Genomic DNA, 25,004 nt, shown 5'->3' on the forward strand with positions numbered 1-25,004 from the left:
CTTGGGTTTAAGAAATGTCAGAAAACAGTATTTATAGCCGCAGGCCGGGATGTGAAACGAACCGGTTCAAACTCGGTTCGACTTAGTAGTAAAATCGAACCGGTTTAATATTCAACATTTCTGCAACAAATCTATATTTATATCTATACTATATTAAAAAGGTAGGACGTAGGAAAAACATTTTTGGACACTTTTACCCTTTACTAAATTTACAAATTACGCCATTAATATATTATTACAAATATTAAATTAATTATTAATTATTAATTATTAATTATCAATACTATAAATGCATGGAATATAAAAGGTTAGAATGCAAAAAGTTTTCCAACAACATAAAATTAATTTTTTCTTTAATTAAAATTCATACTAGAATTTCAAGAGTTTTAGAATTTGAAAAGTTTTTGTAACGTTTTATCTTCTACTACTATAAAAATAGGCTTTCTTCTACATGTTTTTCACAAGTTTCAATACTTTTTTATTCTTAGTTCCTTGAAACATCTCTCAAAGATGATTCAATCTTGAAAACATCTCGAGATATTTGTGACATATTCATCAAGTTGCAAGAGAAGCATATGTTGAATCTACATATCTCGAATACTAGGTTTGTGACATTACCATTCCACAATTTTACAAAGTTGAATAATAGTATCTGTCAAGCAATTTGAGCATATTTACTCTAAAAGATGAGTGTATAGTAAGTACTTGGATTTTTTTGTTACTATTGTTATTTTTCTAATTAGTGTGTTTTTTATTTGGAATGTTTCTTTTTTTAGCAATTTTATTTAGTTTAGGATTTGGATTTTTTTTTGTTACTAATGTTTTTTATTGTTTAGTGTATTTTTTTTTATTTGGAATGTTTTTTTTAGCAATTTTATTTAGAATATTTGTTTAAAATATAGATAATTACAAGCTCACGTTGTTATTGTTGAAAAAGAAAACAATCATAGAAGTCAATATATAAAAAAAAATGTTTAATTAATAAATTAATTATAAACAATAATTTGTATAGAATCGTAAAAAGTGGAATATAAAACTTTTGGTCATTTTATTTTCTAATAATAATTTGAAGAATTTTTCTTTAATAATTTTAATTATAATATAAAATTAAATCAATAAAATAATTTATATTTAGCTAAAAAATTCAAACATATATAACAAAATGTCAGCCCTAAACAAATATTTAATAGACAAACAAAATATTAAAAAAATAAAATAAAGGATCAAATAATTCAAAAATAAAAATATTAAAATACCTATTTAATTATAAATAGTATATTTAAAAAATAATTATAAATAATTCATTTTATTATTAGTAATTAGCTGTCAATAATAATAAAAATATATAAAAGTAATCTTAATTATTTTTTAAAATAATTATACTTAAAATATTTTACGTGAAATTATATAAAATTTAAGTTACCTTATAATTAAAAAAAATTTATAGGTGCAAGTAATACACTAGTCAATAGTAAAAGTATTAACTTTCAAGTCCTATCAAACAAAACAAAAAATGTACTCAAATAAATAAATTGGATTAAGAAAATATCAACATAAATGGATTTTTGTCGTCGTTGGTTGCGCTTTGACTAGTCGTGGAGTAGAAACGGAGAGAGAGAAGAGAGAAGCGGTGGTCGTGACTGATTTGGAAGAGTTTTTACTTTTTGAACTTCGATATTCGGTTAAAATATAAATAAATCGAAAATCTTTCTGTTCGGTTCGATTTAAATCATTGTGTAATCTGAACCATACTGGCAGGGGCTAGCTCGGATGCTGAAGATTGACTTCCTTCTGGGACGACGGAGAGAGTTTATTTTTCAAACATAATGAAATGAAAAAGAGAACGCCTTAGCCTTACTTTTTTTTTTTTTTTTTTCCTTTTAGGATATTTTCAGTCACCACAAATTTCCCAATTTGCCCCTTCACTACTCTTTCTCTCTCAAACTATCAACATGGGAGTTGGGAGTTGGAAATTGGAATGATCATTATTCTATGTTTCTGAGGATTTTTTATGAAATAATATTGCTTAAAAAATACATTTGAAATCAAGCGGAAAGCCCATATCATAATACTTACAAACTGAACTTAGATGCCTCAATTAGTAGTAGCACAATTGGTTTGAAAACGATCCTCCGTGATTCTATTGGACCAATCATGATAATTGTCGAGGGATCTCTGAGATTGTTGAAGAGCCGATCTTAAAAGCATCAGCATACCCCTCAATTTGTTAGTATCAAAAAATGATGTGAAGGACCAGACGTAACCTTAATTTTATCCACAGTTGCTATTGTTCTATAGACAATTTTCGTGATGTCGAAAAAGTTTCCAAAATAAAATTAATTTTTGTAGTAATTTATCTTTTTTAAACCAGCTTATTTCTTGAATATTTAGCTCAATCATATTGTGTTAAATAATTTCTCAAACATTTATGAAGTTTGTTCAAAGGAAGAAAAAAACACATTTCTGAAGTTAGTTTAAACAACCATTTATTTTTAAAATTAACTTGGAAAATTATATTTCTCTAGAAAATAAATCCAATTCCTTTTGAAAATCTAGAAACAAATTTTGAGTTGATCAAGAGGGAGCCGATAGAACCTATTAATTAATAAATTTCGACAAATCACAAATTTGTCGATGACAAAATTATATGTCATTAAATTGAGGCCAATTAAATAACGTCACATGTTATTTTTTGGCTTTGAATTTGACCAGTCAGATTATGTTATGACATGTTGGTCTAATAAGATTGTGCACATGACATAAATTGGTGGAATCAAAATTCACATCTGTTTGATGAGACCCAATTCGATTATGTCACGTGGCAATGTCAGATGGGTCTAAGCCCACTTAAGGCAATTCTATGGGGTTCAATCACTATCAAAATCTTCATCCTCTGCAGTGTATCAAAATCAAATCATCCATCATCCATAGAATCGAGAACGATTAAAATCCACCATTCTGGAGATCAGGTAGAAGCCAAAGATCATCGATCATCATGCTAGAGGCCGATCCAAATCGACAAACCGCCAAGGCCGATCCAAGCCGATCCAGATCGACAAGCCGTCAAGAGGCCAACCTTAACAGCTGATCCAGAACATGCCACCAAGAGGCCAACCTTGACGGCCAATCCAGAACAAGCTGCCGCAGTCAAGAGGCCGATCCAGATCAACAAGTCAAGAATTCAAGGGAAAGAATCAGAGGATATAGAGATTGTACCAACTCTGAAATATCAATACAAATTGTATTTAGTCCACGATAATTTCTCCGGTCTAACACCTTCTATTTTTATTTTTTTTATGTTTTCTTTTGAAACCCCGTTAACAATAATGGTTCCTAGTTAAAATTCATTAACTTCCGAGTTTAGGGGTAAGTTTGGATTCTTTTTCCTCTTTAAAACATATTCTATTTCCATTGCTTTCTTCATAGAAGTTTTTGATTGATCGAAGTACATTTATTTATTGAGCTAAATATTTCTTTACTTCAAATAGAATTATCAATCTGTTAGTTCAAAAAATATATCAAGTTAACATTAAAGATAAGTTTAAACTTAATTAAATTAAAGTTAAAAACACCCCGGAACATAATTGAAACTTTAAAATTTTAAAAAGTTGGATAGATGTCACCAAACGAAATTTATAATCGAAGGAAACAAATAGGGACGAAACACGTTCTAACTTTAACTTTAGTACTATAAATGAAGCTTTGTAAAAGTGAAAGGTTGTTTGAGGAGTAACAAGGGTAGGCAAGAGGTTGCTTCATTTGGCCATCCAAATTACATACCTAAGGCATTGCCTTTGACTTGCCAAATTTAAAGCTTTTGTTGATGTCTTCAAAATTCACTTCGTGTGTGATAAATAAATCCAAAGGTAGTTTCTGTCGAGTTTACACATTCTAAAATCAATAAATTTGTACCATTAAATAATTCGCATAAAATAAAACACAGATTTTTAAAGTTTAGATACTTGTATTATTTATATTTGACCATATCATTTCTTAACGTTGTTATTTGTTTAAACTCTATTTTAAGGGTCAATTTTTTAGAAATATAGGTGTTTTGATATTATCTATTCTTATTTCTCTCATTTTTATCTTTTAAGAAACGTCTCATAATTGTACAGAATTTTTGAAAACTACGAACTGTTGTGATCTTTAGAAACTCCCCCAAAGCAAGCTAAGCTAGTTTGACTCTTGAAAAAATCATCTTTATTATTAGGAAAGTATACAGTAGACACTCTTTAAAATAATGTTCCATCACACTTCACTCACAGTGGAAGATCCTTTTAACCTAAGTAAATAGATTTTCCGAAGCTCCTCTTGAAATTTACACGTACTTCTAAATACTTTTTTTTTTACAAATTTAATTCTATGATTAAAGAATAATACTAAATGTAGGATATTTTTAGAGCCATTTCTTTAGATGTTTATTTATAATCTTTCTGATAAATATATTTTGTGTAGATACCTAAGAAGCTTCTATATATATATAGTTAATATTGTATTTTATTTTAACATTCTCATTTATTGATTTCTAACTAACCTATCCCTTCATGTCATATTATACAAATTATTGGTAGTTATTCAACCTATTCCTTCATGCCCATATTATGCAAATCGTTGAACAAATTATTGGTCATGATTCAACAGTAACACTGTATTTTAATTTCTCGATAATTTTTAAACTAAAGTTGATATCGTGAATACACAATAACTATTGTAATTTTTTTTTTCTGTCAATAATTTCTAGACTAAAGTTGAGATATGCTTGGTAAGAGTAACATGATAAGCTTGGAATTTTGGGTGTAGTCCACGCTCCCATCCGAAATAAAAGGGGAATTGATGTGTCCATTTAGTAATAAATAGGAATTTTGATATATACATAAATATATCTTATTCACATAGGAGTAGCTCATTCAGGAACTAAAAATTGGATTTATCTAGTAGCCCAGGTCTCTGGAGAGATGCAGCATTATGAACTATTCATAGAAGCGAGAAATTGGTGGCCTGACGAGAGGGGAGCCGACAATCAAAGCCCCAGTGAACGGTAGCGCTTTTATTTATTAGTTATCTAGATTAATAAAATATGTATTCTTTTCATTGATTAAATAATCGAGTTAGACTTTATCTAATATAACATATATATGTATTTCTTCCCTAATGTAAACCAATTATTCATATCTTGGATTCTATCGAATTCTAGAACCATTCTCTTAAGATGTTTGGATTTTTCAGAACTTCATGGATAATTCTATATTTCTCGTTCTATTTTAGAGTATCCATTTACTCAAAACTGATCAACTTCCATTTTGACTTTTCGTAGGCGGGACAAGACTTTTTTCCAACTATTCTATTGTCCTCTCGCGAAGTTATTCTGAACTGATACATGTGGGTAGGTAGAGAATATAATACTTAGGGTGCGAGACAACTCTTTTTTTTCATATTTATAAGCAAATTTGCTCTTTCTTTTTTCCTTTCTACAGTGTAGATAGTCTCGCGTAATTGATAGATCACAACCATATTACTAAAAGCTTGTGGTAAAAATGTGTTTCACTCTAGTCCCGAAAATAATATTCCAAAGTTTTCATATTTTGGCAAGAGTTGATGAACTAAATATTTCACTTTCTTATTAGAGTCATGCTTAGGAATTAATAGATAATTAGTTTTATCCATAAAAGATGATCATACAAAAATTACATGCAACACAGGTGAGTGTTAACCTATTTAATTTAAATAAAAAATGTTTAAATCCAATGTCACATTGTTGAATAATTAATTACCATTTCTTCTTTAATTATAATTACAATAAAAATTCAATTTCAAAGGATGGGAAGTAAATAAATATTTTAATATTTTTGGAATCATTCTTATTTAATTAATTGATATGAAATTTTTAATTAAATAATATGGTTTAATCACGATAAAATGTAATATCTAATCCAATATTAGACAATATTGTATGTGTTGATTTAAATTTCAATAAAAAAAATATTCATATAATATAAAATGAATATCTAAAATATTCACATAACAGGTTTAAATCAATATTTTATATTATAGAAAATTAATATAATATAAATTGAATTTCTAAAATATTCATATAATAATAATATGTTGAAATCAATAGTTTTTATATTTTTCATAGTTTAAAATAAAACTATAAGCTTCACGTATTCTTTACTAAATTTTTAAAAATTGCCTTTACAGCTTTGTCTCTAAATTTTGATAAGCATTTAGTTATCCAACAATTCATAAATAACTAAGACCACATAGTATTTTCCAATTATCTTTATGTCCCTCATTTAATAATTCATTTTAATATTGGCCCGTAGATGTTTTGACTTTTTTCTTGTCTATTTTATTGTATCTTGCTAAACAAAATAAACTTTAATTACATACTTTTAAATTTATTAATTGAGTTTTATGGTATGAATTATTTGAACTCTACGATATACTCATATCATTTATCTAAAAAAAAAAAGAAGCATTTATATTGTTCATTTTATTGTTTTATCTTTTTTTTTTTGACAATAGTTTTATTGTTTTATCTTTTTTTCCTTATAATAGTGTAATTTTTGTAAATTTTTTTACAAATAATAACAAACTTTACTTTTCATTGGCTATATTCAATTTAATTCTTTTGAACCTTACTACTAAAGATATTTCCAACGTTTAAAAAAAAAACGGAACCACATTAGTGCTTACTAGTTCTAATGAAAAATTAAACTTTAACCGATCCATTCATAAAACCAAAATTTAATAAAGCTAAAGAGCGATAATTGACACATATCTTCAACCAAAAGGTCGTGAGTTCGATTCCCCCGCCCCACATATTGTATTAAAAAAATCAAAATTTCATAAATTATGCACAAGATTCAATAATTTAATAAATTAAATTCTCAAAACTTAAAAAAAAAATCAAACAAAAATCTAGTTTCGAGGTCGTCCTTCTTTGAACCCATTTAACAAACTTGAAAGTGTTTTTTTCTAATGATTCTTAGAACCCAGAAAAAAAAAGGAAAAGGAAAAAAACACTTAACAAAAGCTAAAAATTGCAACATTTATCTATGAAAGTTAAAGCTTGGAATAAAAATCGATACCAAGTTGAAGATAAATTTTGGTTTCTTGAAAATTTCCAAAAAATATATATATATATTGAAATTACAGAATCTTTCCAACTCTTTCTCTCAATAAAATTAACGGGTTATTAATGTAAAAAGTGTTTTCAACTCTCACTCTTCCTCATTATAAATGCATTTATTAATGTTAAAACAAGAACCACTAATACATTTCAACTCTTAATTGCAACATTAATACAAATTTAAGAATCAATTTGATGAAATTAAAACCTTAGGATAAAAATTGATTTATTGTACCGAGTTTAAGGATAAATTTTGGTTTTTTGGTTTCTCCTCCAAAAAAATGAAATTACAAAATCCTTTCAACTATCTCTCAATGAATTTACGGGTTTATTAATTTAAAAAGTAGGACATAGTACTATTTTTGGTCCTAAAATTTGAATTAAGTGTCTATTTGATCTTTAAAGTTTCAATTGGAACATTTTTTGTCATTCAAATTTGTAAAATAATTCTAAATTGTTGACTGGTAGTTGAATAACTTTAAGATGATGTGACTAATAATTTAGTTAGTTTAATGACTAATTTGGTAAAATTTGTTAATTTAATAATATTTTATGGTGATTGGACTTCTTCTCCTTCCTTTTCTCTTTCTTCTTCTCCTTCCTCATTTTCCGACAAGAGTGGGAGACAGATGGTGGCGAAGCAAGTGTCATCGGACGGCGATAGCTCGAAGGCAAGGTCTACTAGAGAAGAAGGAAGAAGAAGGAAAAGGAAAGGAGAAGGTAGAAGATAGCACTACGTCAACTATCAATCCAAAATAAAATTAATGTATTTTGCCACTTAATTTAAAATGGTCACGTAATCATAGTCAACAATGATGTTAAGTACCACGTAAGCATTCTGTTAGATCAACTAACGATCAAAGAGCTCAACGACCATTTAAAATCATTTCTCAAAATTCATGGATCAAAAGTGTCTATTTTAAAATTTGATGAACCAAGTAGATATTTAGTTATAATTCCATGGACCAAAAATATTTTTTTTTCTTAATTAAATATTATTTTCACGTCTACAGCAGAAAAATATATAACTGATACATTAATGCCATGTCAGTTAAAAAAAATAATAATAAAATAACGATCTATCTTCTACGCGTTTTAGTGTTGCAATAACGTAAAAAAAACGGACAGCAGAGACTAGAAAAACGTTTTTGAAACCTCAGTATTGAAAATGTTAGAATTTCAAATTTTAGGACTAAAATGAAGTTGGAGTCAAATTTTTTGAGTCATAAACTGTATTGCGTTTTTCTTCTTAAAAAAGAGAGTTGTTGGGTTTATTTATTTATTTATTTTAGTAAGGATAACATTTTCCTTATTTATGTGATCGCGAAAAAAAAGGGAAAAAGTCAGTAAAGATAATTGCATGAATTTTTGTGGATAAATAAAATAAAAATAAAAAATAAAGATAATGCTAGGAATTCAATTTATTTAAATTATTTTTTTAGTGCACCTTCAACCTTAATTGAGCTATGCTCAAATTCACTATTTAACTTTAAATTTAAAGTCACCCAATTCCTTTTTTTTTTAAATACTGTACCTTCTTAATTTAAAAATTGGTATTCTTCATAAAGTTTCGAAAAATAATAATTTATCAATAAAATCTGTTATGGAGAACGAAAATGACCCGAAATGAGACAAGGAGTTGAAGTCTGATTGGGGAAGACCGGCCCGGGACATAACGGGCCGGCCAAAAGAGTGACCTAACGCCGGGGCAGAGAACGAGGAAAGCGACCAGAGGGAAGCCCACTGAGCCACGAAGGGCTCGGCCCCGACCCGGGGCTCGGCCCACGGCCCAGCCAGTGATCCCCCGTCTTCGATCGACGATGTCGCCCAGGCCCTGCAACGGTGAATTAGGGTTAGCTACGGAAGATTCTGGAACAACTTCACGCTATAAGTATTGATCCAGCCTTAGAGGTATAGGGGGAAGAGAGTTGACTATATTTACGTTATTCTCTTGCTAACTTAAGCATCGGAGCCCATGTGACTAGAGTCACACCGGTTTAGCTCGATTTGATTTTGCAGGTACTAGTCTCGGATCAACAAGTTTGGTGGATGCGAGGTAGTGAACCGGAGGACCGAAATCCACGCATCAACAAAATCAAACTTTTTAGAGATTATTTTTAAAATTTTAAAGTTCATAGATTATAATTGAGATAAGACTTGAATCTCTGACTTCACGAAAAAATATTTTATAGTTCAGCTATTCTTAAATTGACAAATAATAATACTAAAATGCATAGACTCTTTTGCAAAATAGATGTATTTTCCTTTTGGTTAAAATTTAAAAAAAAATAAACAAGGTTGAAAAAACCGATGATTTTTGTTATTTTTTTTAAAAACAGTCAGTTTAACGGTATTCATGAAAAAAAAGCATATTTTTTTAAAATATAAACTAGAGTATATTTCTATTTACTTAAAAAAAAACTACAAATAACGAATACTGAAAAAATAAATAAAAAAAACAGAAATAAAAGTAGTGAGAGTGACAGAACACAACTCCGAAGAGAGGGGGTAGAAAACGGTTCAAGTTGTAGAATAGAAAATGGGATGCACTGACTCCATTGAAGCTCTCCATTGACTTTCTTCATTTTCTCTCTCTCTTTGAAAATTCTTCTTTTTAAGCAATTGGTAGAGAAGTCGAAGTTGTGGGGGCGGCGGTCAACCAAATACAGTGGAAACCAAGGATGTCGGCAAGGTCACAGAATTCTTTTGACAGAGAGGCACTGCCAGATTTGATCGACTGAGACGTCCAGAAGAAGCAATATACCTCCATTCAAGATCCCCACAAATCAACTGTATTTCTTTATTCAAAATCAACGGAGATTTGGACTTTGTGTTCATTCCCCTGTTTCTTTCGGTTCTTCAACTTATTCTCTCCGCATTTGATGGTGGCATTCTCTGGTAATTAGAGCTGAACATCGCTTGGGTTGATTTTAGGTTTTGGCTTGAATCTCTGTTCTGTTTGGTTTCTGGGGTGGTCTTAATTATGGAGATTGCAAGATTCAGCGTTGTAAGCTGCTTGGTGGTGATTTCGTTGTTGGCAAGTGGGGATTGCAACCTGGTGTTCCAGGTTGAGCACAAGTTCAAGGGCCGTGAGAAGTCATTGAGTGCGTTCAGAGTCCACGATTTGCACCGTCGCGGCAGATTTCTCTCTACCTCTCCTATCGATCTCCAATTGGGTGGCAGCGGCAACCCTTCTGAATCTGGGTTAGTTTTCATTAAAATTCTGCAATCTTTATTCGGTAATCTTAGTTTCTAATCGCTTGTTTAGTGGATGGATAGTTTAAGATTCCGTTGTGATCTTCTTTCCAAAAAGGTTTGTGTGATTGGATCCATTTCTATTCTATCTGCTTCAAGTAAATACCGTGTAGAATCTTTTCTTATTTTTAAATTTCTTTACGCTTTCTAAAATCACTGCATAAGTTTTTTTACTGGCTTACGGACTTGGGTGTTTGGGGGACTTGATAACTATGTATTTTTCCTTTCATTATTTCTTTTTCTTGCTATTGTTCCTCCTCTGATGCAGAGTATTGATTACTTTTTCATCCTTTTTTGTGATGCTTGCACCAAGATTCCGTTTATCATATTAATTGTTGGATGGTGGATATATTTATATGCTTTCTTTTCTCCATCTGTTGGATTAGGCTGTACTTTGCTAAAATTGGGCTTGGGACGCCTGCAAAGGACTATTATGTACAAGTGGATACAGGAAGTGACCTTTTATGGGTGAATTGTGCAGGCTGTACAAACTGTCCAAGGAAGAGTGATCTTGGTGTAAGTCTCTTCAACTTAAAAAATGCTTCTTGTATTTTTCATTATGGTCAGAACAAGTCATCAAACATTAGTCACTTCTCATCTTATTGCATTGATCGAAATTTCACAAGCTATGATCTGATTATTGAAAAAACATCCATTATATGATCATTCGGCTACAGATAGAACTGACTCTATACAATCCATCGAGCTCCAGTACTTCAAACATCGTTACATGTAATCAAGATTTTTGCACTTCCACATACGATGGTCCAATTCCTGGTTGCAGGCCCGATCTACTCTGTGAATATAAAGTTGCATATGGAGATGGAAGCTCAACTGCTGGATATTTTGTAAAGGATCATGTATTACTTGACCGAGTGACAGGAAATTTTCAAACTGCATCTACAAATGGGAGTATAATATTTGGGTAAGGGTAGCATTTTCTACATTATCATTTATTTTTGCACTGTGTCTGGGAGCTGAAATTTTGGGAGATTCTGTTGCTAATCTAGTAACTATAATAGTTTGAAGAATATGATGCCTTGAGGAATATGATGATGTTGACTGTAACAAAAAGAAAAGAGAACTCTTTAGATGCTTTGAGATTGTTACGTTTATAATCTACCTTGAACAAGTAAGTTCAAGTCATTTGGGTAATTTACTTTCTCAAATGCTTTTATTCGTTGGATCTTTACCGTCTCCAAAGTTGTGGTTTTTTAAGCAATGGCTATATGGTTTTATTGTTTTGAAAATTCAAGTTCTTTTATATGAATTTGTTATTGCATCTTGAAATTTTCTACTTGTACAATGATTTAGTAAAGAAATGTTTTTGGATGAATATTAGATAACTCAATCACTAACCAGTCATCTGTTTGAAATATTGTATATTTAGGGATTAATAGTTACCTACCAAGAAGAGATTGTTATTAATTTCCCCTCTTCAATTGGCTGCTGTTGGCGTGACAATGTTTTAGCCGACATTGCTGTTACTGTTAGTAAATCCCAGCATCTCCTTTTATCTAACTGTGATGTAATATTTAAGTGCCATAAATGTGCTACGTTTCCTTCGTGTAATTTGGCATTGACTTAATCATTTTATGTTTCTTTTGGTGCCTGTTTGATGACTTTCCATAATGCATGATTTATTTCTGGTCTTATACTTTTTTATCTCTTCATGCTTATGTTTTTTTCCCTTGATGGATGGATAGTTGTGGCGCTCAACAGTCTGGCCAATTAGGTGCAACATCTGCTGCGCTTGATGGGATACTTGGTTTTGGACAAGCAAATTCATCCATGATCTCACAGCTGGCTTCATCAGGAAAAGTTAAAAGGATTTTTGCACACTGCTTAGATAATATTAATGGAGGTGGAATTTTTGCCATTGGGGAGGTGGTCCAGCCAAAAGTCAGCACTACTTCATTGGTGAAGCAACAGTACGTTGGTATTCCTTGCGATTAGTATTTTTTTGTCATTTTGAATCTATAATGTTGATTTACTTTAGAAACTATAAATGCTGAGGGATAGTATATTTTGGGTGAAATATTTTCATATTAATGTTGTTAGAATTCATATAAATGAATTAAATTTACCTAACTCATCAGCTTAAGCTTTTGGGTTGAGTGGTGGTTTGTTCATCGAACCCCTGCGTTGTCGTTTCCTCCCCATTTATTATGATTTCCACTTGTTGGGTCTTGGGTCTTGATGTTGTTTTCCAAGCCCACAAGTGAGGGGGAGTGTTAGAATCCATATAAATGAATTAAATGTACCCAACCCATCAGCTTAAGCTTTTGGGTTGAGGGGAAATTGAAAGCAGATCAATGAAAAATCCCATAGAAAATGAAGAAAAGTGAACTTCCAGAGCCATAATGTCATACCAATTTTATTGAAATGTATGCACAGATATTTTATCTATACGTTTGATCCTCACGCTACTTTGGAGACTCCTTCAACAAGGCCTCTACATCAAGTATTCCTTTTGATATTACCTGTTGAGGCTTTCATAGAGTCGTTCGAATTAGTAGGACCCAGGCCTTTTCCTTCATGAATTGTTAGTGTTGGAAGCCTTTACCAATTATGATTTTCCTTCTTTGTATAGGTTGTATTTCGAGATTGTAATGGGTGGGCTTTTTTGGAAGGTTCCCCCACTTATAGTTCTTTGTTGGAATCACATAGGTTTCCAAGGCAAGTCTTGTGAGCCCAGTTGATCCTTCTCCTCCTTTTTCCCTCCAACATCTCTGAATATTTTGAATTTTTGGGGATAACATTGTCACTTTCCAGCCATTTGGTCAGTCCTTATGCTGGTTGGGTACCTCCTACACCGTAGTTACAAAAAACCTTCTTGTGGATTGTTGCCCACCAAGAAGCCATATGTTTAATATTCACACAAAAAGAATCCACCAAGGCCCTTTTTCCTTAAAAAATTCTACTATTTCTTTCTTTTCATAGAAGCCATAGGAGAGCCCTTGCCGCACAATTCCAGAGAACAAAGGATTTCCCTCTAAGAGTAAAACCACCAAAACCCTCGGTGATGAAATCATCAATTTTTCTAGGAGGACAAAAAGAAAAATCAAGAGCAGCAACCACAAAATTCCAAGCTTGGATAGCAAAAGGGCAATGCAGAAATAAATGGTCAATGTTTTCGGTATCCTTCCAGCACATATGGCACACTGTTGGAGAAAGTGTCCAATGGGGAAGTCTTCTTTGCACCTTATCGGGCGTATTAATACCCCTATAAAACAGGGTCCAAAGGAAAATTTTGACCTTCTTTGGCACCCTAAAGTTCCAAATAGAAGAGGCAGTAGCAGAATTCAGCTTTTTCGAGGGAGAGGTGATGGCCAAGAAGGTTGATTTGACTGAGAACGTGCCTTTGCTATCTGCTTTCCACCCAATCCTGTCTCTTCCTTGGCCTAGAATCACCCCTTCCAATTTTTCAGTGAGGGCAGCCCATCTATCAATCTCCCTATCAAAAATATGTCTTCTGAAGCCTAAATCCCACGTTCCAGCCTCTGAAACCCAATAGTTAGCTATCGAACAACCCTTCTTAGAAGAGAGCCTATACATATCTGGGGAGGAGGTAGCAAGAGCTGTAGAATCCACCCAAATGTCCTCCCCAAAACGCACTTTTTCTCCAGAAGCCACTTCGAAGAAGGCGAGGGTTGTGAATTTCCTTCTCGTTTCTTGAATGTCTCTCCAAGGCCTTCCTATTGAGGTACCATTTGTTGGATGCGTCGACCAACCAAGAGCTTATTCTTCGTAGATAGCAGCTATGATTTTCCTCCAGAAACTATCCTTCTCTTCCCCAAATCTCCATAAACACTTCATAAGGAGGGCGTTGTTGCGAAGCTTTAAAGAGCCAACACCTAAGCCACCTTGTTGATCAGATTAGATAACGCAGCACAATCCCATCTACCTCCGTTCCAGATAAAGTCTCTGATGATCTTTTCCATCGAAGAAATCACAACCTTGGGAGCCTTGAGGATAGAAAGATAGTAGATGGAGATGCTGTTTAGAACGGATTGAGCCAATGTAAGGCGACCCCCTTTCGAGAGCATCATAGAACACCATTTTTGAAGACGCCCTGCCAAAACGGCTCTGAAACAAACAAAAAAAAAGGTGCGTGCTGCACTCACGAGGGACTGCCAGTGATATACTGGAGAAAGGTGGGGATGACGTCAAGTCCGCATGGCCCTTATGGGCTGGGCCACACACGTGCTACAATGGCAATTACAATGGGAAGCAAGGCGGTAAGGCGGAGCGAATCCGGAAAGATTGCGTCATTTCAGCTTGTTCTCTGTTACTCGGGACCAATATTTCTCTTCACTTACACCACCTCTTAAAGTCTTGCAAGATCAATCGAAGGAGTCAATATTATTATCTTAGAATTGTATTGTCGTGTATCATGTGAAGGCACCATGAAAATTGATACCTCTAATGGTGTAAAGCTTAACAAATGCCAACGCCACGATCATATGGAAGACTAGGAACTGGCTAGGGTTGTAGAAGTTCTGTCAGAGATGTTACTAAATATTTCTGTTGTTGACAAATGTCACAACTGGTGACATAGTCTCCCATGGTCTTCCTCATCGCTCCCCTAAATTAAACTGAGCAACCAACCCCATACTCGAATGCATCTCTCTCTACCACAAATTCCTGGTTGAAATTAGAAAAAGAGTGAGAGATCGAATTTATCGTTCCTTTCTGAAATTAGAAAGAGTGAAAGATGGAATTTATCATAGTATATTTCTTGTATGGAAAAGATATATAAGTAGTCCTAATTTTATAGTGTATTTGGCTAGTAGGTATACAAATACATGATAAAAGAATATGGAAAGAAGGTGAATATAAGAAAATGTCCAAATATAGTGGGATATATGAAACAAGTGCTCCAACGATAGAAAAGACAGGTCGGAAATGTATGCTGGGTTTAGGATAAAAAACCAATATCTTAAAAAATCCATCTCAAGTTGAGTTATATATGATTGACCAAAACTTGGATCCCGATTCTTCAAATTTTGTCCTTGACATGGGTTTGGTGAGAATGTCAAACTGTTCACTGAGAAAGAGTTAAACTAGAGCAATGATTTTTCCTTCCATCTTTTCTTTGATATATATGCCTATCTATGTTGAGATGATCACAAGAGTGTTCTCGTGGCAATGCTGAAGGCATGGTGAAAACTTTTGAAAATTTTCCAATTACCTTGTGAACCGTAATTGGTGTGTCAATAGCGTTTTTGTTGGTTATCAAACATGGGGAAATAAGGATTTTGGATGCCCATAGGGAAGGAGAATAGTTGCAAGCAAGCAACCCCCATATGTGGGTAATTTGCTGCTTATTTTACCCTTCTCGATTGTAAAATAGATTAGTCCTTTGATGTTGGTTTTTATATGCATTACAAATTGTTCTTCAAGTATTTATCCTTTCTTTTCTTAATTGGTGGCCCCTGGACTTAGTTATTTCATCATCTACTTTAGGGCACATTACAATGTGGTTATGAAGGCAATTGAGGTTGGCAGTGACGTGCTGAATCTACCCACAGATGTTTTTGAGACTGATTTTAGGAAAGGAACAATTATTGACAGTGGAACAACATTGGCTTATTTTCCAGACGTGATTTATGATCCATTGATTACCAAGGTAACACATAAAAGTATTTCTTTATATTTTAAGTTTGTGTTCTTGCTTTCCTATCATAAGACGATTTAAAGTTTATGTTTCTGATACTGAATCTGTATTTACTATGCTAGATTTTTGCAAGGCAGAGTGGACTGAAGTTGCATACTGTTGAAGAACAGTTCACCTGCTTTCTATATCATGGAAAGTAAGACGAGAAGATACCTACCTGACTAAGTTCACGTGACCTTTGTTGAACTTATAGAATATCGATATTATCGTTCTAACTTTGATGCTCATTTAGATTTTTTTTCTCCTTTCACATGATAGTTAAATGCCTAGGCTAGTTTTGTATTTTCTGATGCTGTTTTCTTTTTTGGTCAGTTTTTTCTTGATTCATGAGCAAAGATTTATTAGTTTTGTCCCTGGGTAAATGATATCCATGTCAATAATAGTACTAAATCGCTGGAGGAAAAGAGATATCTCGAATTAACATGTAAACAGTTCATCATATTTTAAATAACTTAAAATGGATTGTGTCTTGTACTAAAATCATGTTATTGTTCCTGTGTTAAAATTGGAAAGCTATGAATTTTAATTTCAATTAATCATCATAGTTACCCCAAAGACTCTGATGACAAGAGTTTGAGATGTTTGGAGATACCCTCTCGGAATTGGCCTTCGGATAGGTGAAGCCTCTATAGGGTGGGGTCATGAGTGGGGCTGTAACACCCTGGTTATCTAAAAAGGATGCTAATTATTTTAAGAGTTTAGCTTAGTTTTCTTTATCCAATGAAAACATCCTCGCACATAATTACATTGTGGAAGATACTTGTAACCGTTGGTGAATTAAAAATGTTCGTTATCTGGACATTCTTTGAAGTTGCTAATGTGGCTTTTATGTTCTTCATGCAGTGTTGACGATGGATTTCCAACTGTTACATTCCATTTTGAAGATTCACTATCTTTGATAGTTTATCCCCATGAGTATCTATTCGATATTGCGGTGAGTGAAATGAACTTTAAAGTACGATTAGAATTCCCTTTTCTCATTCTTTATTGACAGTCACCTCAATATTAAAAATCTATAATTTAAAGGTCAGTGGGTTATTAATTACGAAAGTTTCCCTGGGAAATTTTTTGGTAACACATCCAAGTTTGTTTGTTGTAGATGGGTTGCCACTAATAGCAGTTAACTAAATTAATTAATTGTCAAGTGGTTGATACATCAATCTCAGCTAGAAAGCATACTGAACCAATTATGCTAGTGCAAACTATGGCTATTTATGGATTTCTTATGATTTTTCACATACCATTGTGAATTACTTGTGCTTTCTTCTTTTTTGGATTTTCATTAGGTGTATTTAGAAGTTTGATCACTTTCTGAGCCCAATTTGTTAACCTTTCCCATCATATCTGCAGAATGGTAAATGGTGCGTCGGTTGGCAGAACAGTGGTTCCCAGTCTAGGGATGGAAAGGACATGATTCTGTTGGGAGGTTAGTGACGAACAAACGCATCTACGTTTTCCTAGATTCTGATTATGAAATTCTGCTGCTGCAATTTGCTTTGTCCATATCAGAACTTCGACATCGATTCTAAATCTTAAAATTTGCGTGAATGCCAGTTTATTGAAACATCATGTTCATACTACTTAGTACACTAGTGTTATCTGTACTGGAAATTATGAGAATTGGGGAACAAAAATAAAAGATACAAGACATTGGAAGCACAATCCCATTAAATGTGCAGAGTTACCATATAAATTATTCATCCAAAAGATCTCCTAAGCAATTGAAAGTTCATCAAGAGCGGTACTTCAAATCACTCAAACAAAGACCTGAAGGGATTCTTCCCCCCCTCCCCCAACTTTTTTAAAGAGTCATTTGTAGAGATGAAACTAAATTAAATGGTGATCTTCTTGGGGATTTACACATTATTATTAACCAGTTCTTCCATTTGTTTCTGATTTCAGATTTGGTGCTTCAAAATAGGCTAGTTCTGTACGATCTGGAAAACCAGGCCATCGGTTGGACAGAGTATAACTGTGAGTATAACCAGTTTTTCCATTTGCTTCTGATTTCATATTAGTCTAGATGGATAAAATAAAACTAGGCGGGACGAAAAATTTGATGGGTAGGCGGGTAAAGTAATTGGCCTCATGCCTTTATTATATTCCATTGACTTACTCGTGTCAAACTATTACTCATTAGTCCAATCAGCGTGCCTGCTACATCAACCTCTAACTTAACAGTGTCTACTATTTGGTGCCGAAAATTTCACTACTCTTAAAATTTTTTTTGTTCTTGTTTTTTTGAATATATATTGCAGGCTCTTCAAGCATCAAGGTGAGGGATGAAAGCAGTGGAGCCACATATTCAGTTGGTCCTCATAATCTTTCTTCAGCTTCTGCTATGAGAATTGGAAGAATTTCAATTCTCTTTCTAATACTTCTGCTAACCATGCTTCATTCTTTCAGAAATTAGAGTGTTTCCCAAAGTGACATCAATTTTACCATGTTGTATAATAATTATTTCAATGTAAATATGCTCTGCCCACATGATTCTTTTTTCATTATTGAATTGGTTCTTTGTGATCCATTGACAATACTGAATATATAGATATTTTTTTGGGCTGAGTGAAATACTTGTGTTGGTCTTTTTGATTATTGAAAAATCAAACTGTCTTTGTTTAAGACCAATTTTCATTTTCCCAAGCTGCCCATAATTATTATACAGGCCTCAACTTTAACCTATATGGAAACTTTATTGTAATGTTACACTATTTATTCAATCTTCAAGTATTTATTGTTCACAAAAAAAATGCATGATTTGTTTTCTTTATTCCACATTTAATTTTTCTTTAGGGATGACAAAAATTGAGAAAAATATTTATTGAACTTTTTTTTTTTTGCAGTCGAAATGAGAATACATAGCCTACCTTGATCTCGTCATTACCCTTGATTTCTTAAAATACAAATACATTACATATTTGTTAACCTTTTTGGTTAAACTATTTACAAAAATTATTAAATATTCTAAAAATGAATTATTTTAGGTAGAAAACAACATGAATACAGTTTTCTTTTTGGATTTAAAAAAGAAATAATGTAGTTTGTAAAAAATAAAACAAAGTTGATAGTTTTGAAACTAATGACAAAGATCAAGGCAGGCAATGTAGTCTGAGAAATCAAGGATATTCATGTTGAAAATTTTAGAAAATATATAGAAATGTAAATTTTGGAGGGGGAGAGAAATAATAGGAAATACTTTTTAGATGAAAATTTTAAAGAGATAAATTTAGGTAAGAAAATATTTTAGAGTAAGAAATTTTATTAGAGAAAAATATGTTGAAGAAAAAAAGGTTGAGTATTAGAAGAAAAAAGATTTTGAAAAACAGAAATATGTTTTTAAAAACTAATTTTTTTGTTTTTGAAATTTACTAATAGTTTACAAAACGATATTAAAAAATAGAAAATTGAATTAGTTATCAAATTTTTCAAAAATAAAAAATAAAAACAAAAAAACACCAAATATAGAGAAAGACCAATTTCAACATTTGAAAAACATGACCAAATAATGAAAAGTTTACAAAATTAAAATAGAAATTGACCCAAAATTGAATATGAATATTGGAGATTCTTGAAGTGCTTTTGAACAATTCACATAGAAGATACTCAAATGTCTCAAATTCAAGCTCAAAGTTGAAAACTTATTAACTTAAACTAAGCTATTTTTTCAAAGCCTCCTACAAAATAAAAATAAATAAATCTGTGTTTTTCATTTTTTAATAGTTGAAGAAAGATGTGTATTTTGAAACCTTTGGAGTACATAGTTATCTTTAATTACAAAAAAAAAAAGGAGCATTTAGTTGAATGTTATATAAAATTCAATACATTGTTGGATTTTAATTTGGCTGTGATTTATTTTTTGTTGGTTAATTAGTAATGTTTAGAATATTTGATAATACAATAATTTAATTACAAAAGATTGAAGGTTAGGCACAAGTTATCAACAAGGATTGATCCATTAAAATTACTTTTTTTCTTTTCCGCAAGTGTCTGGAAACAACTTTCTCACGAAACAATTGTCTGACCATACAACATTTGATACCAAGAAACATATGGAAAAAATTAATTCATAAGATAGAAACTCTATATTTAAGTAAAAAAAAGGCACACCAAAAGGAAAATGAGCTTTCACCTTCACCCAATAGAACAAAATTCAAAAAGAGAGAAGCCACGAATGAGCAACGTGCACTTCACAAAAAGGCCAATTGAAGAAGACTTTAAGATTTGCAAAACAAGTTGAATCTTAGAGGGCTTTACAATCACAAAATTTATTATCAACATGACAAATATAACCAACAATTCGTACAAGATTTATGACAACAACAAAAGGATGGCAAGTATCAGATTCTACAAAACTCGAATTCTAGCGATATGAGAGACTCGACGATTCCCAGACGCACTAATAAGGCTGGGCCGACCTCTCTCGGGTTCAATATTTTATGATTTCTTTTCCTCTCCTACAGAAAGAATAATAACAGAAGCAAGAAAAAGGAAAGCTGGTAAAATTTTACCCAAACAAGGCAGTAGGCAGTAGGCACCCATGAGAATGAGATGAATCTTCTTTACTTTTACTTTTCTTACTTCCGCCCTTTCTTCTCTTCTTTTCCAGGATCGAATCTCGGCAGGTTCACCAAAGTGTTCACGCGTGAGACTCCTTCAAGGGCGGACCATTCTATTCCCACCTCATAATGTTCTTCCTCCTTAAATTCATCTTCTTCTTCGCTCCCATCCTGCAGAATTTCCTTGCTCGTTCGGACAGTTCCCGACCGAATCAGACCATTGAGGCCAGAAAGATCTTCGTTCTCAACTGCACTGCTGATCACTTGATCTGCTGATGTAGTATGTTGCTCTTCTGACTTGGCATTGGAAGCAGATGATAAAGTGCTGGAGTTTGAGTCGAGGAAGAGGCAAACCACCGCACAGTCGTCGATCTTGGAAGTTGGGTATTTATATTTCCATGCTTTAACGGCTGTCTCGACCAGGGTTCGAGCTGCGGTGGTGCGTTTTGGAGCTGATGCAACAATATCTACAACCTCTTTGTTCGACAGCACATCCCATATCTGCAAAAAGGAACACAAACCAAACTCCAGACATGAGAAGAACAGAAGCAGGATCCACTTTTGAAAGCAAATGGTAGAATAAACTGTTCTCATAAGTCATACTCCATCTGTAGCCAGAACAATGAATTTGTCTTTTTCAGTGAGCCGTCTATATGATATTTCAGGTACGGAGATAAGACCAAAGTCTTTGAGACAGAAATCTCCAAATGCTCGTGCCATGGCGAGTCCAGGAGAGTTGCTGTTTGGAAGCCAAACTCGAGGAACATCAGGTTCATCTTGGAGAGCAAAGACACGACCTTTACACTTACGGATTCTCTCTGCTTCAGCTGTTAAAGGGAAAAAGATCATCGTACAAAATTACTTTAGCAAAGTTGGCTACAGTCAAATAAATTACAAAGTAACTTAAAATGTGGCTTATACGAACACAGTCCAAAGTACTAGACTTAGATGATTGGAAATGAGATAAGCCCCTCTAGTTATTATTCAAGATATACAGTACAGCCCATTGTCCAAAACTTCCATATTGGATTGTTACCAGTTGTTTAGAAAGAAAAGGAAGTACTGACTTTGTATTTAAACTCGAGGAGACTTGGATACCATTTGGTTTGAGATTTTATTTTTATATTTTCACAAACAAAGAATACTATGAAAACAATAAAAATGTGTTTGGCACACTTGTTTCTGACACTGTTTCTAAAAATTTTGAAAACATTTCCAAAAATAAAAAGGAAGAAAAGGAGAGTAGATTTTCATCAGTACAGTAATATGAAAGGTTTTTATCATACTGCTCCCCATCAATTTTCTGCCATAACAACATTATTTATGTAGAGCCCATATATTAGAACTTAGAAGAATATTTCAATAGAGTCGAGGTCAGGGTTGAGGATGGGGGAAAGAGCAAAGACCTGGAAGATTTGGCTTGAGATCCACCGTCAATTGAATTGCAACAAGAGAGCCGTCTGTATCTCTCGTACCCAAAACAGCTCGCGAGTCCCCAACATTTCCGATGACAAGATCCTGGCCCTGAAAAAAGCCCAACTATTTTCATGAGCAAAGAGAAAAGATATCTTATTTGAAATCAAATCTGAAACATTTATTTTTTAATATGAAACAGCACCTGCTTCACCATAGTCACTGCTGTAGTCCCACTACAGAAGCAATCTATAGTCTGGTGCATTCTTAGTTCCCTGTCCATAACTTTAAAAGCCTTGAAAAATGAATCCCTCAAAGTATGGAAAATTTCAGGTTGCTTTTCTGTTCCATCAACATCAGTGGAGGCCCTAAACTCTTCATCAGCAGATAAAAAGGAGGTAGCTTCGTCCGAGTTAATGCTTCCAGTGTTAAGGCTGATCTCTTTAAGAACATCATCCGTGGTCAAGTTGACCTCCCAATGTGCACTCAGCCTGAGAGGAAGAGAATCCCGAACTTTCTTTGCAACCATATGACCGTAGGGGCCGTGGCCATCGAAAACCCCACAGAATATTGTGTCAGTTCGAGAGCCAAAATTCTGAAATCGAAGTTTAAATCAGAGTCAGTTGAGATAAAGATATCATGCCATGCTGGTGCACGTTCTACTATCTGACAAAAGGGGAAAACAACCTAATGGTCGCCCCTACCAAGAAGGCAGAACAAAAAGTGGTAATGGGATGCTTGGAGATACTCCCCAAGATCCCGGATTTGAATCCATGTTGAAAAATGAAAACTCATGAAATTAAAAGCTCGTGCTATCTCTCGGAGTTGGCTAGGTGGGCAAAGCCTCCCCACGACTAGTGGAGGGCGGGTCATGAACATAATGCAAGGAGTGAGGCCCACACCTAGGTTATCAAAAAGAAGAAAAAAAAACATACACAACATTTTTTTTTTTAAACAAATAGTTATAGGATATAAAGTTGGCAGAAGCAAAAATAAAATTTGAGTAAAGAAGAAGCAACCCAAGTGATGTAAACTGTGTTGGATCAGATTAATTAATAAAAGAGACTCCAAGCAAGCAATTAAGCCTTGAATAACCTATGCATATGCTGATAATAGGAAACTCACACGCTATGGCAAACTCGAAAGGAACAAAATTAAGCTTAAACAAATCAATGGATTTTCTTTCATTCTTTCCGTTTTCTACTTGGATCTAAGATTATGGGCGTGGACATGAGAAGAGTAAATACTAAATAGGTTGTGAAAGAGAAGCAACCTCCCAAACAATCATGGCATCTTGATTGGTCCCCTTCTTGCCCTGCTGCGTGAACAGAGAGGCGACATCACTGAAGCCATTGAGGCAGAGGCGCCCCGGAAGCTGATGCAGCGGGAGATCGCCGAACGACGAATTCCGGGAAGAGTTTCGTCGCCTGGAGTTCTTGCGGTTCTTCCCGGAACCCAAGGCCGGAGAGGTTGGGGATCCAGGAAGGGGGCTCCTGCTCTCCGCAGACAAGCAGGACCCCATCCGAAGGGCCCTGACAATGCTTAGAATGCACTCCAGACCAACCCCGCAATGAAACCCCTCACAATTTTCTCTGTGCGGATCCGTCAGGAAGGAACCCCTTCCGCCTTCCAAATTCCCCGATCGCTTCAATCCAACCTCATCAGATCCTTCACCATCATCAATCGATTCCAAAATTACAAACACTAAACAGAACAAAGGCAGGGCGCTTTCCTGGAAGAATCAATGCGGGAATCCCACTGCAGCACCTTCTTTTCGCTTTAATCCAAAAAGGAAGATAATACAATAATAATAGGATAAAAGTGGAGATCTATTTTTGCATGCAAATGGGTGAAGATAGGATTATACTTTCCGATGCCGGCGATATGGTAACTTGTGAGGATCAATCGGAGACGACAACGATTTCCCAATTGACTGAGCTTCCTTTCAGTGCCAAATTATCCGGGGAAACGAAGAACAAAAGGAACACCCCCAATTTTGAATCGGAGAAATCCCAAAACAGAGGTTGTACCACGGATCAATCTCGGATCACAGAACAGGCAATCGAAACACGAACAGGTGGGTAAATAAGGAGAGGGAGAGAAGGAAATGAAGTTTAGAGAGAGAGAGGAGAAAGAAAGGAAAGGTTGAATCTGGAGAAAGAATAGGAACCACGAAACTTTTGCAAATGGCAATTGGCAAAAGTTACAAATATTTCAACGTGTTTTTGGACCTTGTGTTGTCTATCACTCTCACAAATCTCACCTTCTCCCCCACACAAATTGTGGCTCCATAAAATTGGACAAACTTTTTTCATTTATATCTATTTTCATGTCTCAAATACTACATGTTTAAGATCAAAAGTTTTAAATATCGAGGTTGATTGAAAAACATAAGTTGTCGAGGTTGAGTGTCAATACCAATAAAAATATCGATAAAATATCAAGATTGATGGATGTTTCTATAGAAAAATTTTAAAAATAGTAAAAAAAATTTAATTTAACAAATAAATATTTTCTATTTATAAATAAGTTAAAAATAATTAATATTAATAATATATATATATTATAATTTTTTTTATTAACTTTTCATATTTTGTCAATTTTTTTATATTGTGATTGAAATATTGATTTACTCCTCATGTCGATGTCGAATTCATAGATACATGAACATGTTGATGGAAATGTTAACGTGTGGATGGATATTCAATATCATGGTTTTAAAGGAAAATGTCGATGTGTTCTAAAACAAAATGAAAAATGTCGATGTCTGAATTTCTATGGTTTTGTCGAGTAAATGCAAATAGAATGTTGTTGTTGATGAATATTTTTGAAAAACTTATGAATTTTAAAATTTAAAAAAAAAATGAAAAATGTCGATGTCTGAATTTCACCCTCATATGTCGCAATCAAATAGACTCCTAAGCTAACTTTATATTTGACATAAAAAAATGTTTAGGAGATGATG

The 25,004-nt window shown here is 33.4% G+C and overlaps 2 protein-coding genes across 2 annotated transcripts; one reads left to right on the forward strand and one right to left on the reverse strand.

The window, feature by feature from the left end:
• The first annotated feature begins 9,665 nt into the window (after positions 1 to 9,665).
• LOC111014180 (aspartic proteinase 36) lies at positions 9,666 to 18,641 on the forward strand. Its single transcript, XM_022288820.2, has 10 exons — positions 9,666 to 10,339; positions 10,777 to 10,906; positions 11,068 to 11,315; positions 12,097 to 12,321; positions 15,860 to 16,022; positions 16,133 to 16,206; positions 16,914 to 17,004; positions 17,421 to 17,496; positions 17,973 to 18,044; positions 18,329 to 18,641. Exons 1-10 carry the CDS (start codon positions 10,119 to 10,121, stop codon positions 18,481 to 18,483), a joined length of 1,455 nt encoding a protein of 484 aa, XP_022144512.1. The 5' UTR covers positions 9,666 to 10,118; the 3' UTR covers positions 18,484 to 18,641.
• Positions 18,642 to 20,310: 1,669 nt separating this feature from the next.
• Positions 20,311 to 24,257, reverse strand: LOC111014162 (Protein phosphatase 2C family protein). The gene is made up of 6 exons (XM_022288790.2): positions 23,907 to 24,257; positions 23,313 to 23,816; positions 22,245 to 22,634; positions 22,033 to 22,150; positions 21,230 to 21,453; positions 20,311 to 21,127 (listed from the first exon to the last, which is right to left on the reverse strand). The coding sequence occupies exons 2-6, from the start codon at positions 23,559 to 23,561 to the stop codon at positions 20,645 to 20,647; spliced, it is 1,464 nt and encodes a 487-aa protein (XP_022144482.1). The 5' UTR covers positions 23,562 to 23,816; positions 23,907 to 24,257; the 3' UTR covers positions 20,311 to 20,644.
• Between the last annotated feature and the right edge of the window lie 747 nt (positions 24,258 to 25,004).

The sequence above is a fragment of the Momordica charantia genome, assembly GCF_013281855.1.
Source record: "Momordica charantia cultivar OHB3-1 chromosome 8 unlocalized genomic scaffold, Mcharantia_2.0 BLBB01000008.1, whole genome shotgun sequence".
NCBI classification, from domain to species: Eukaryota; Viridiplantae; Streptophyta; class Magnoliopsida; order Cucurbitales; family Cucurbitaceae; genus Momordica; species Momordica charantia.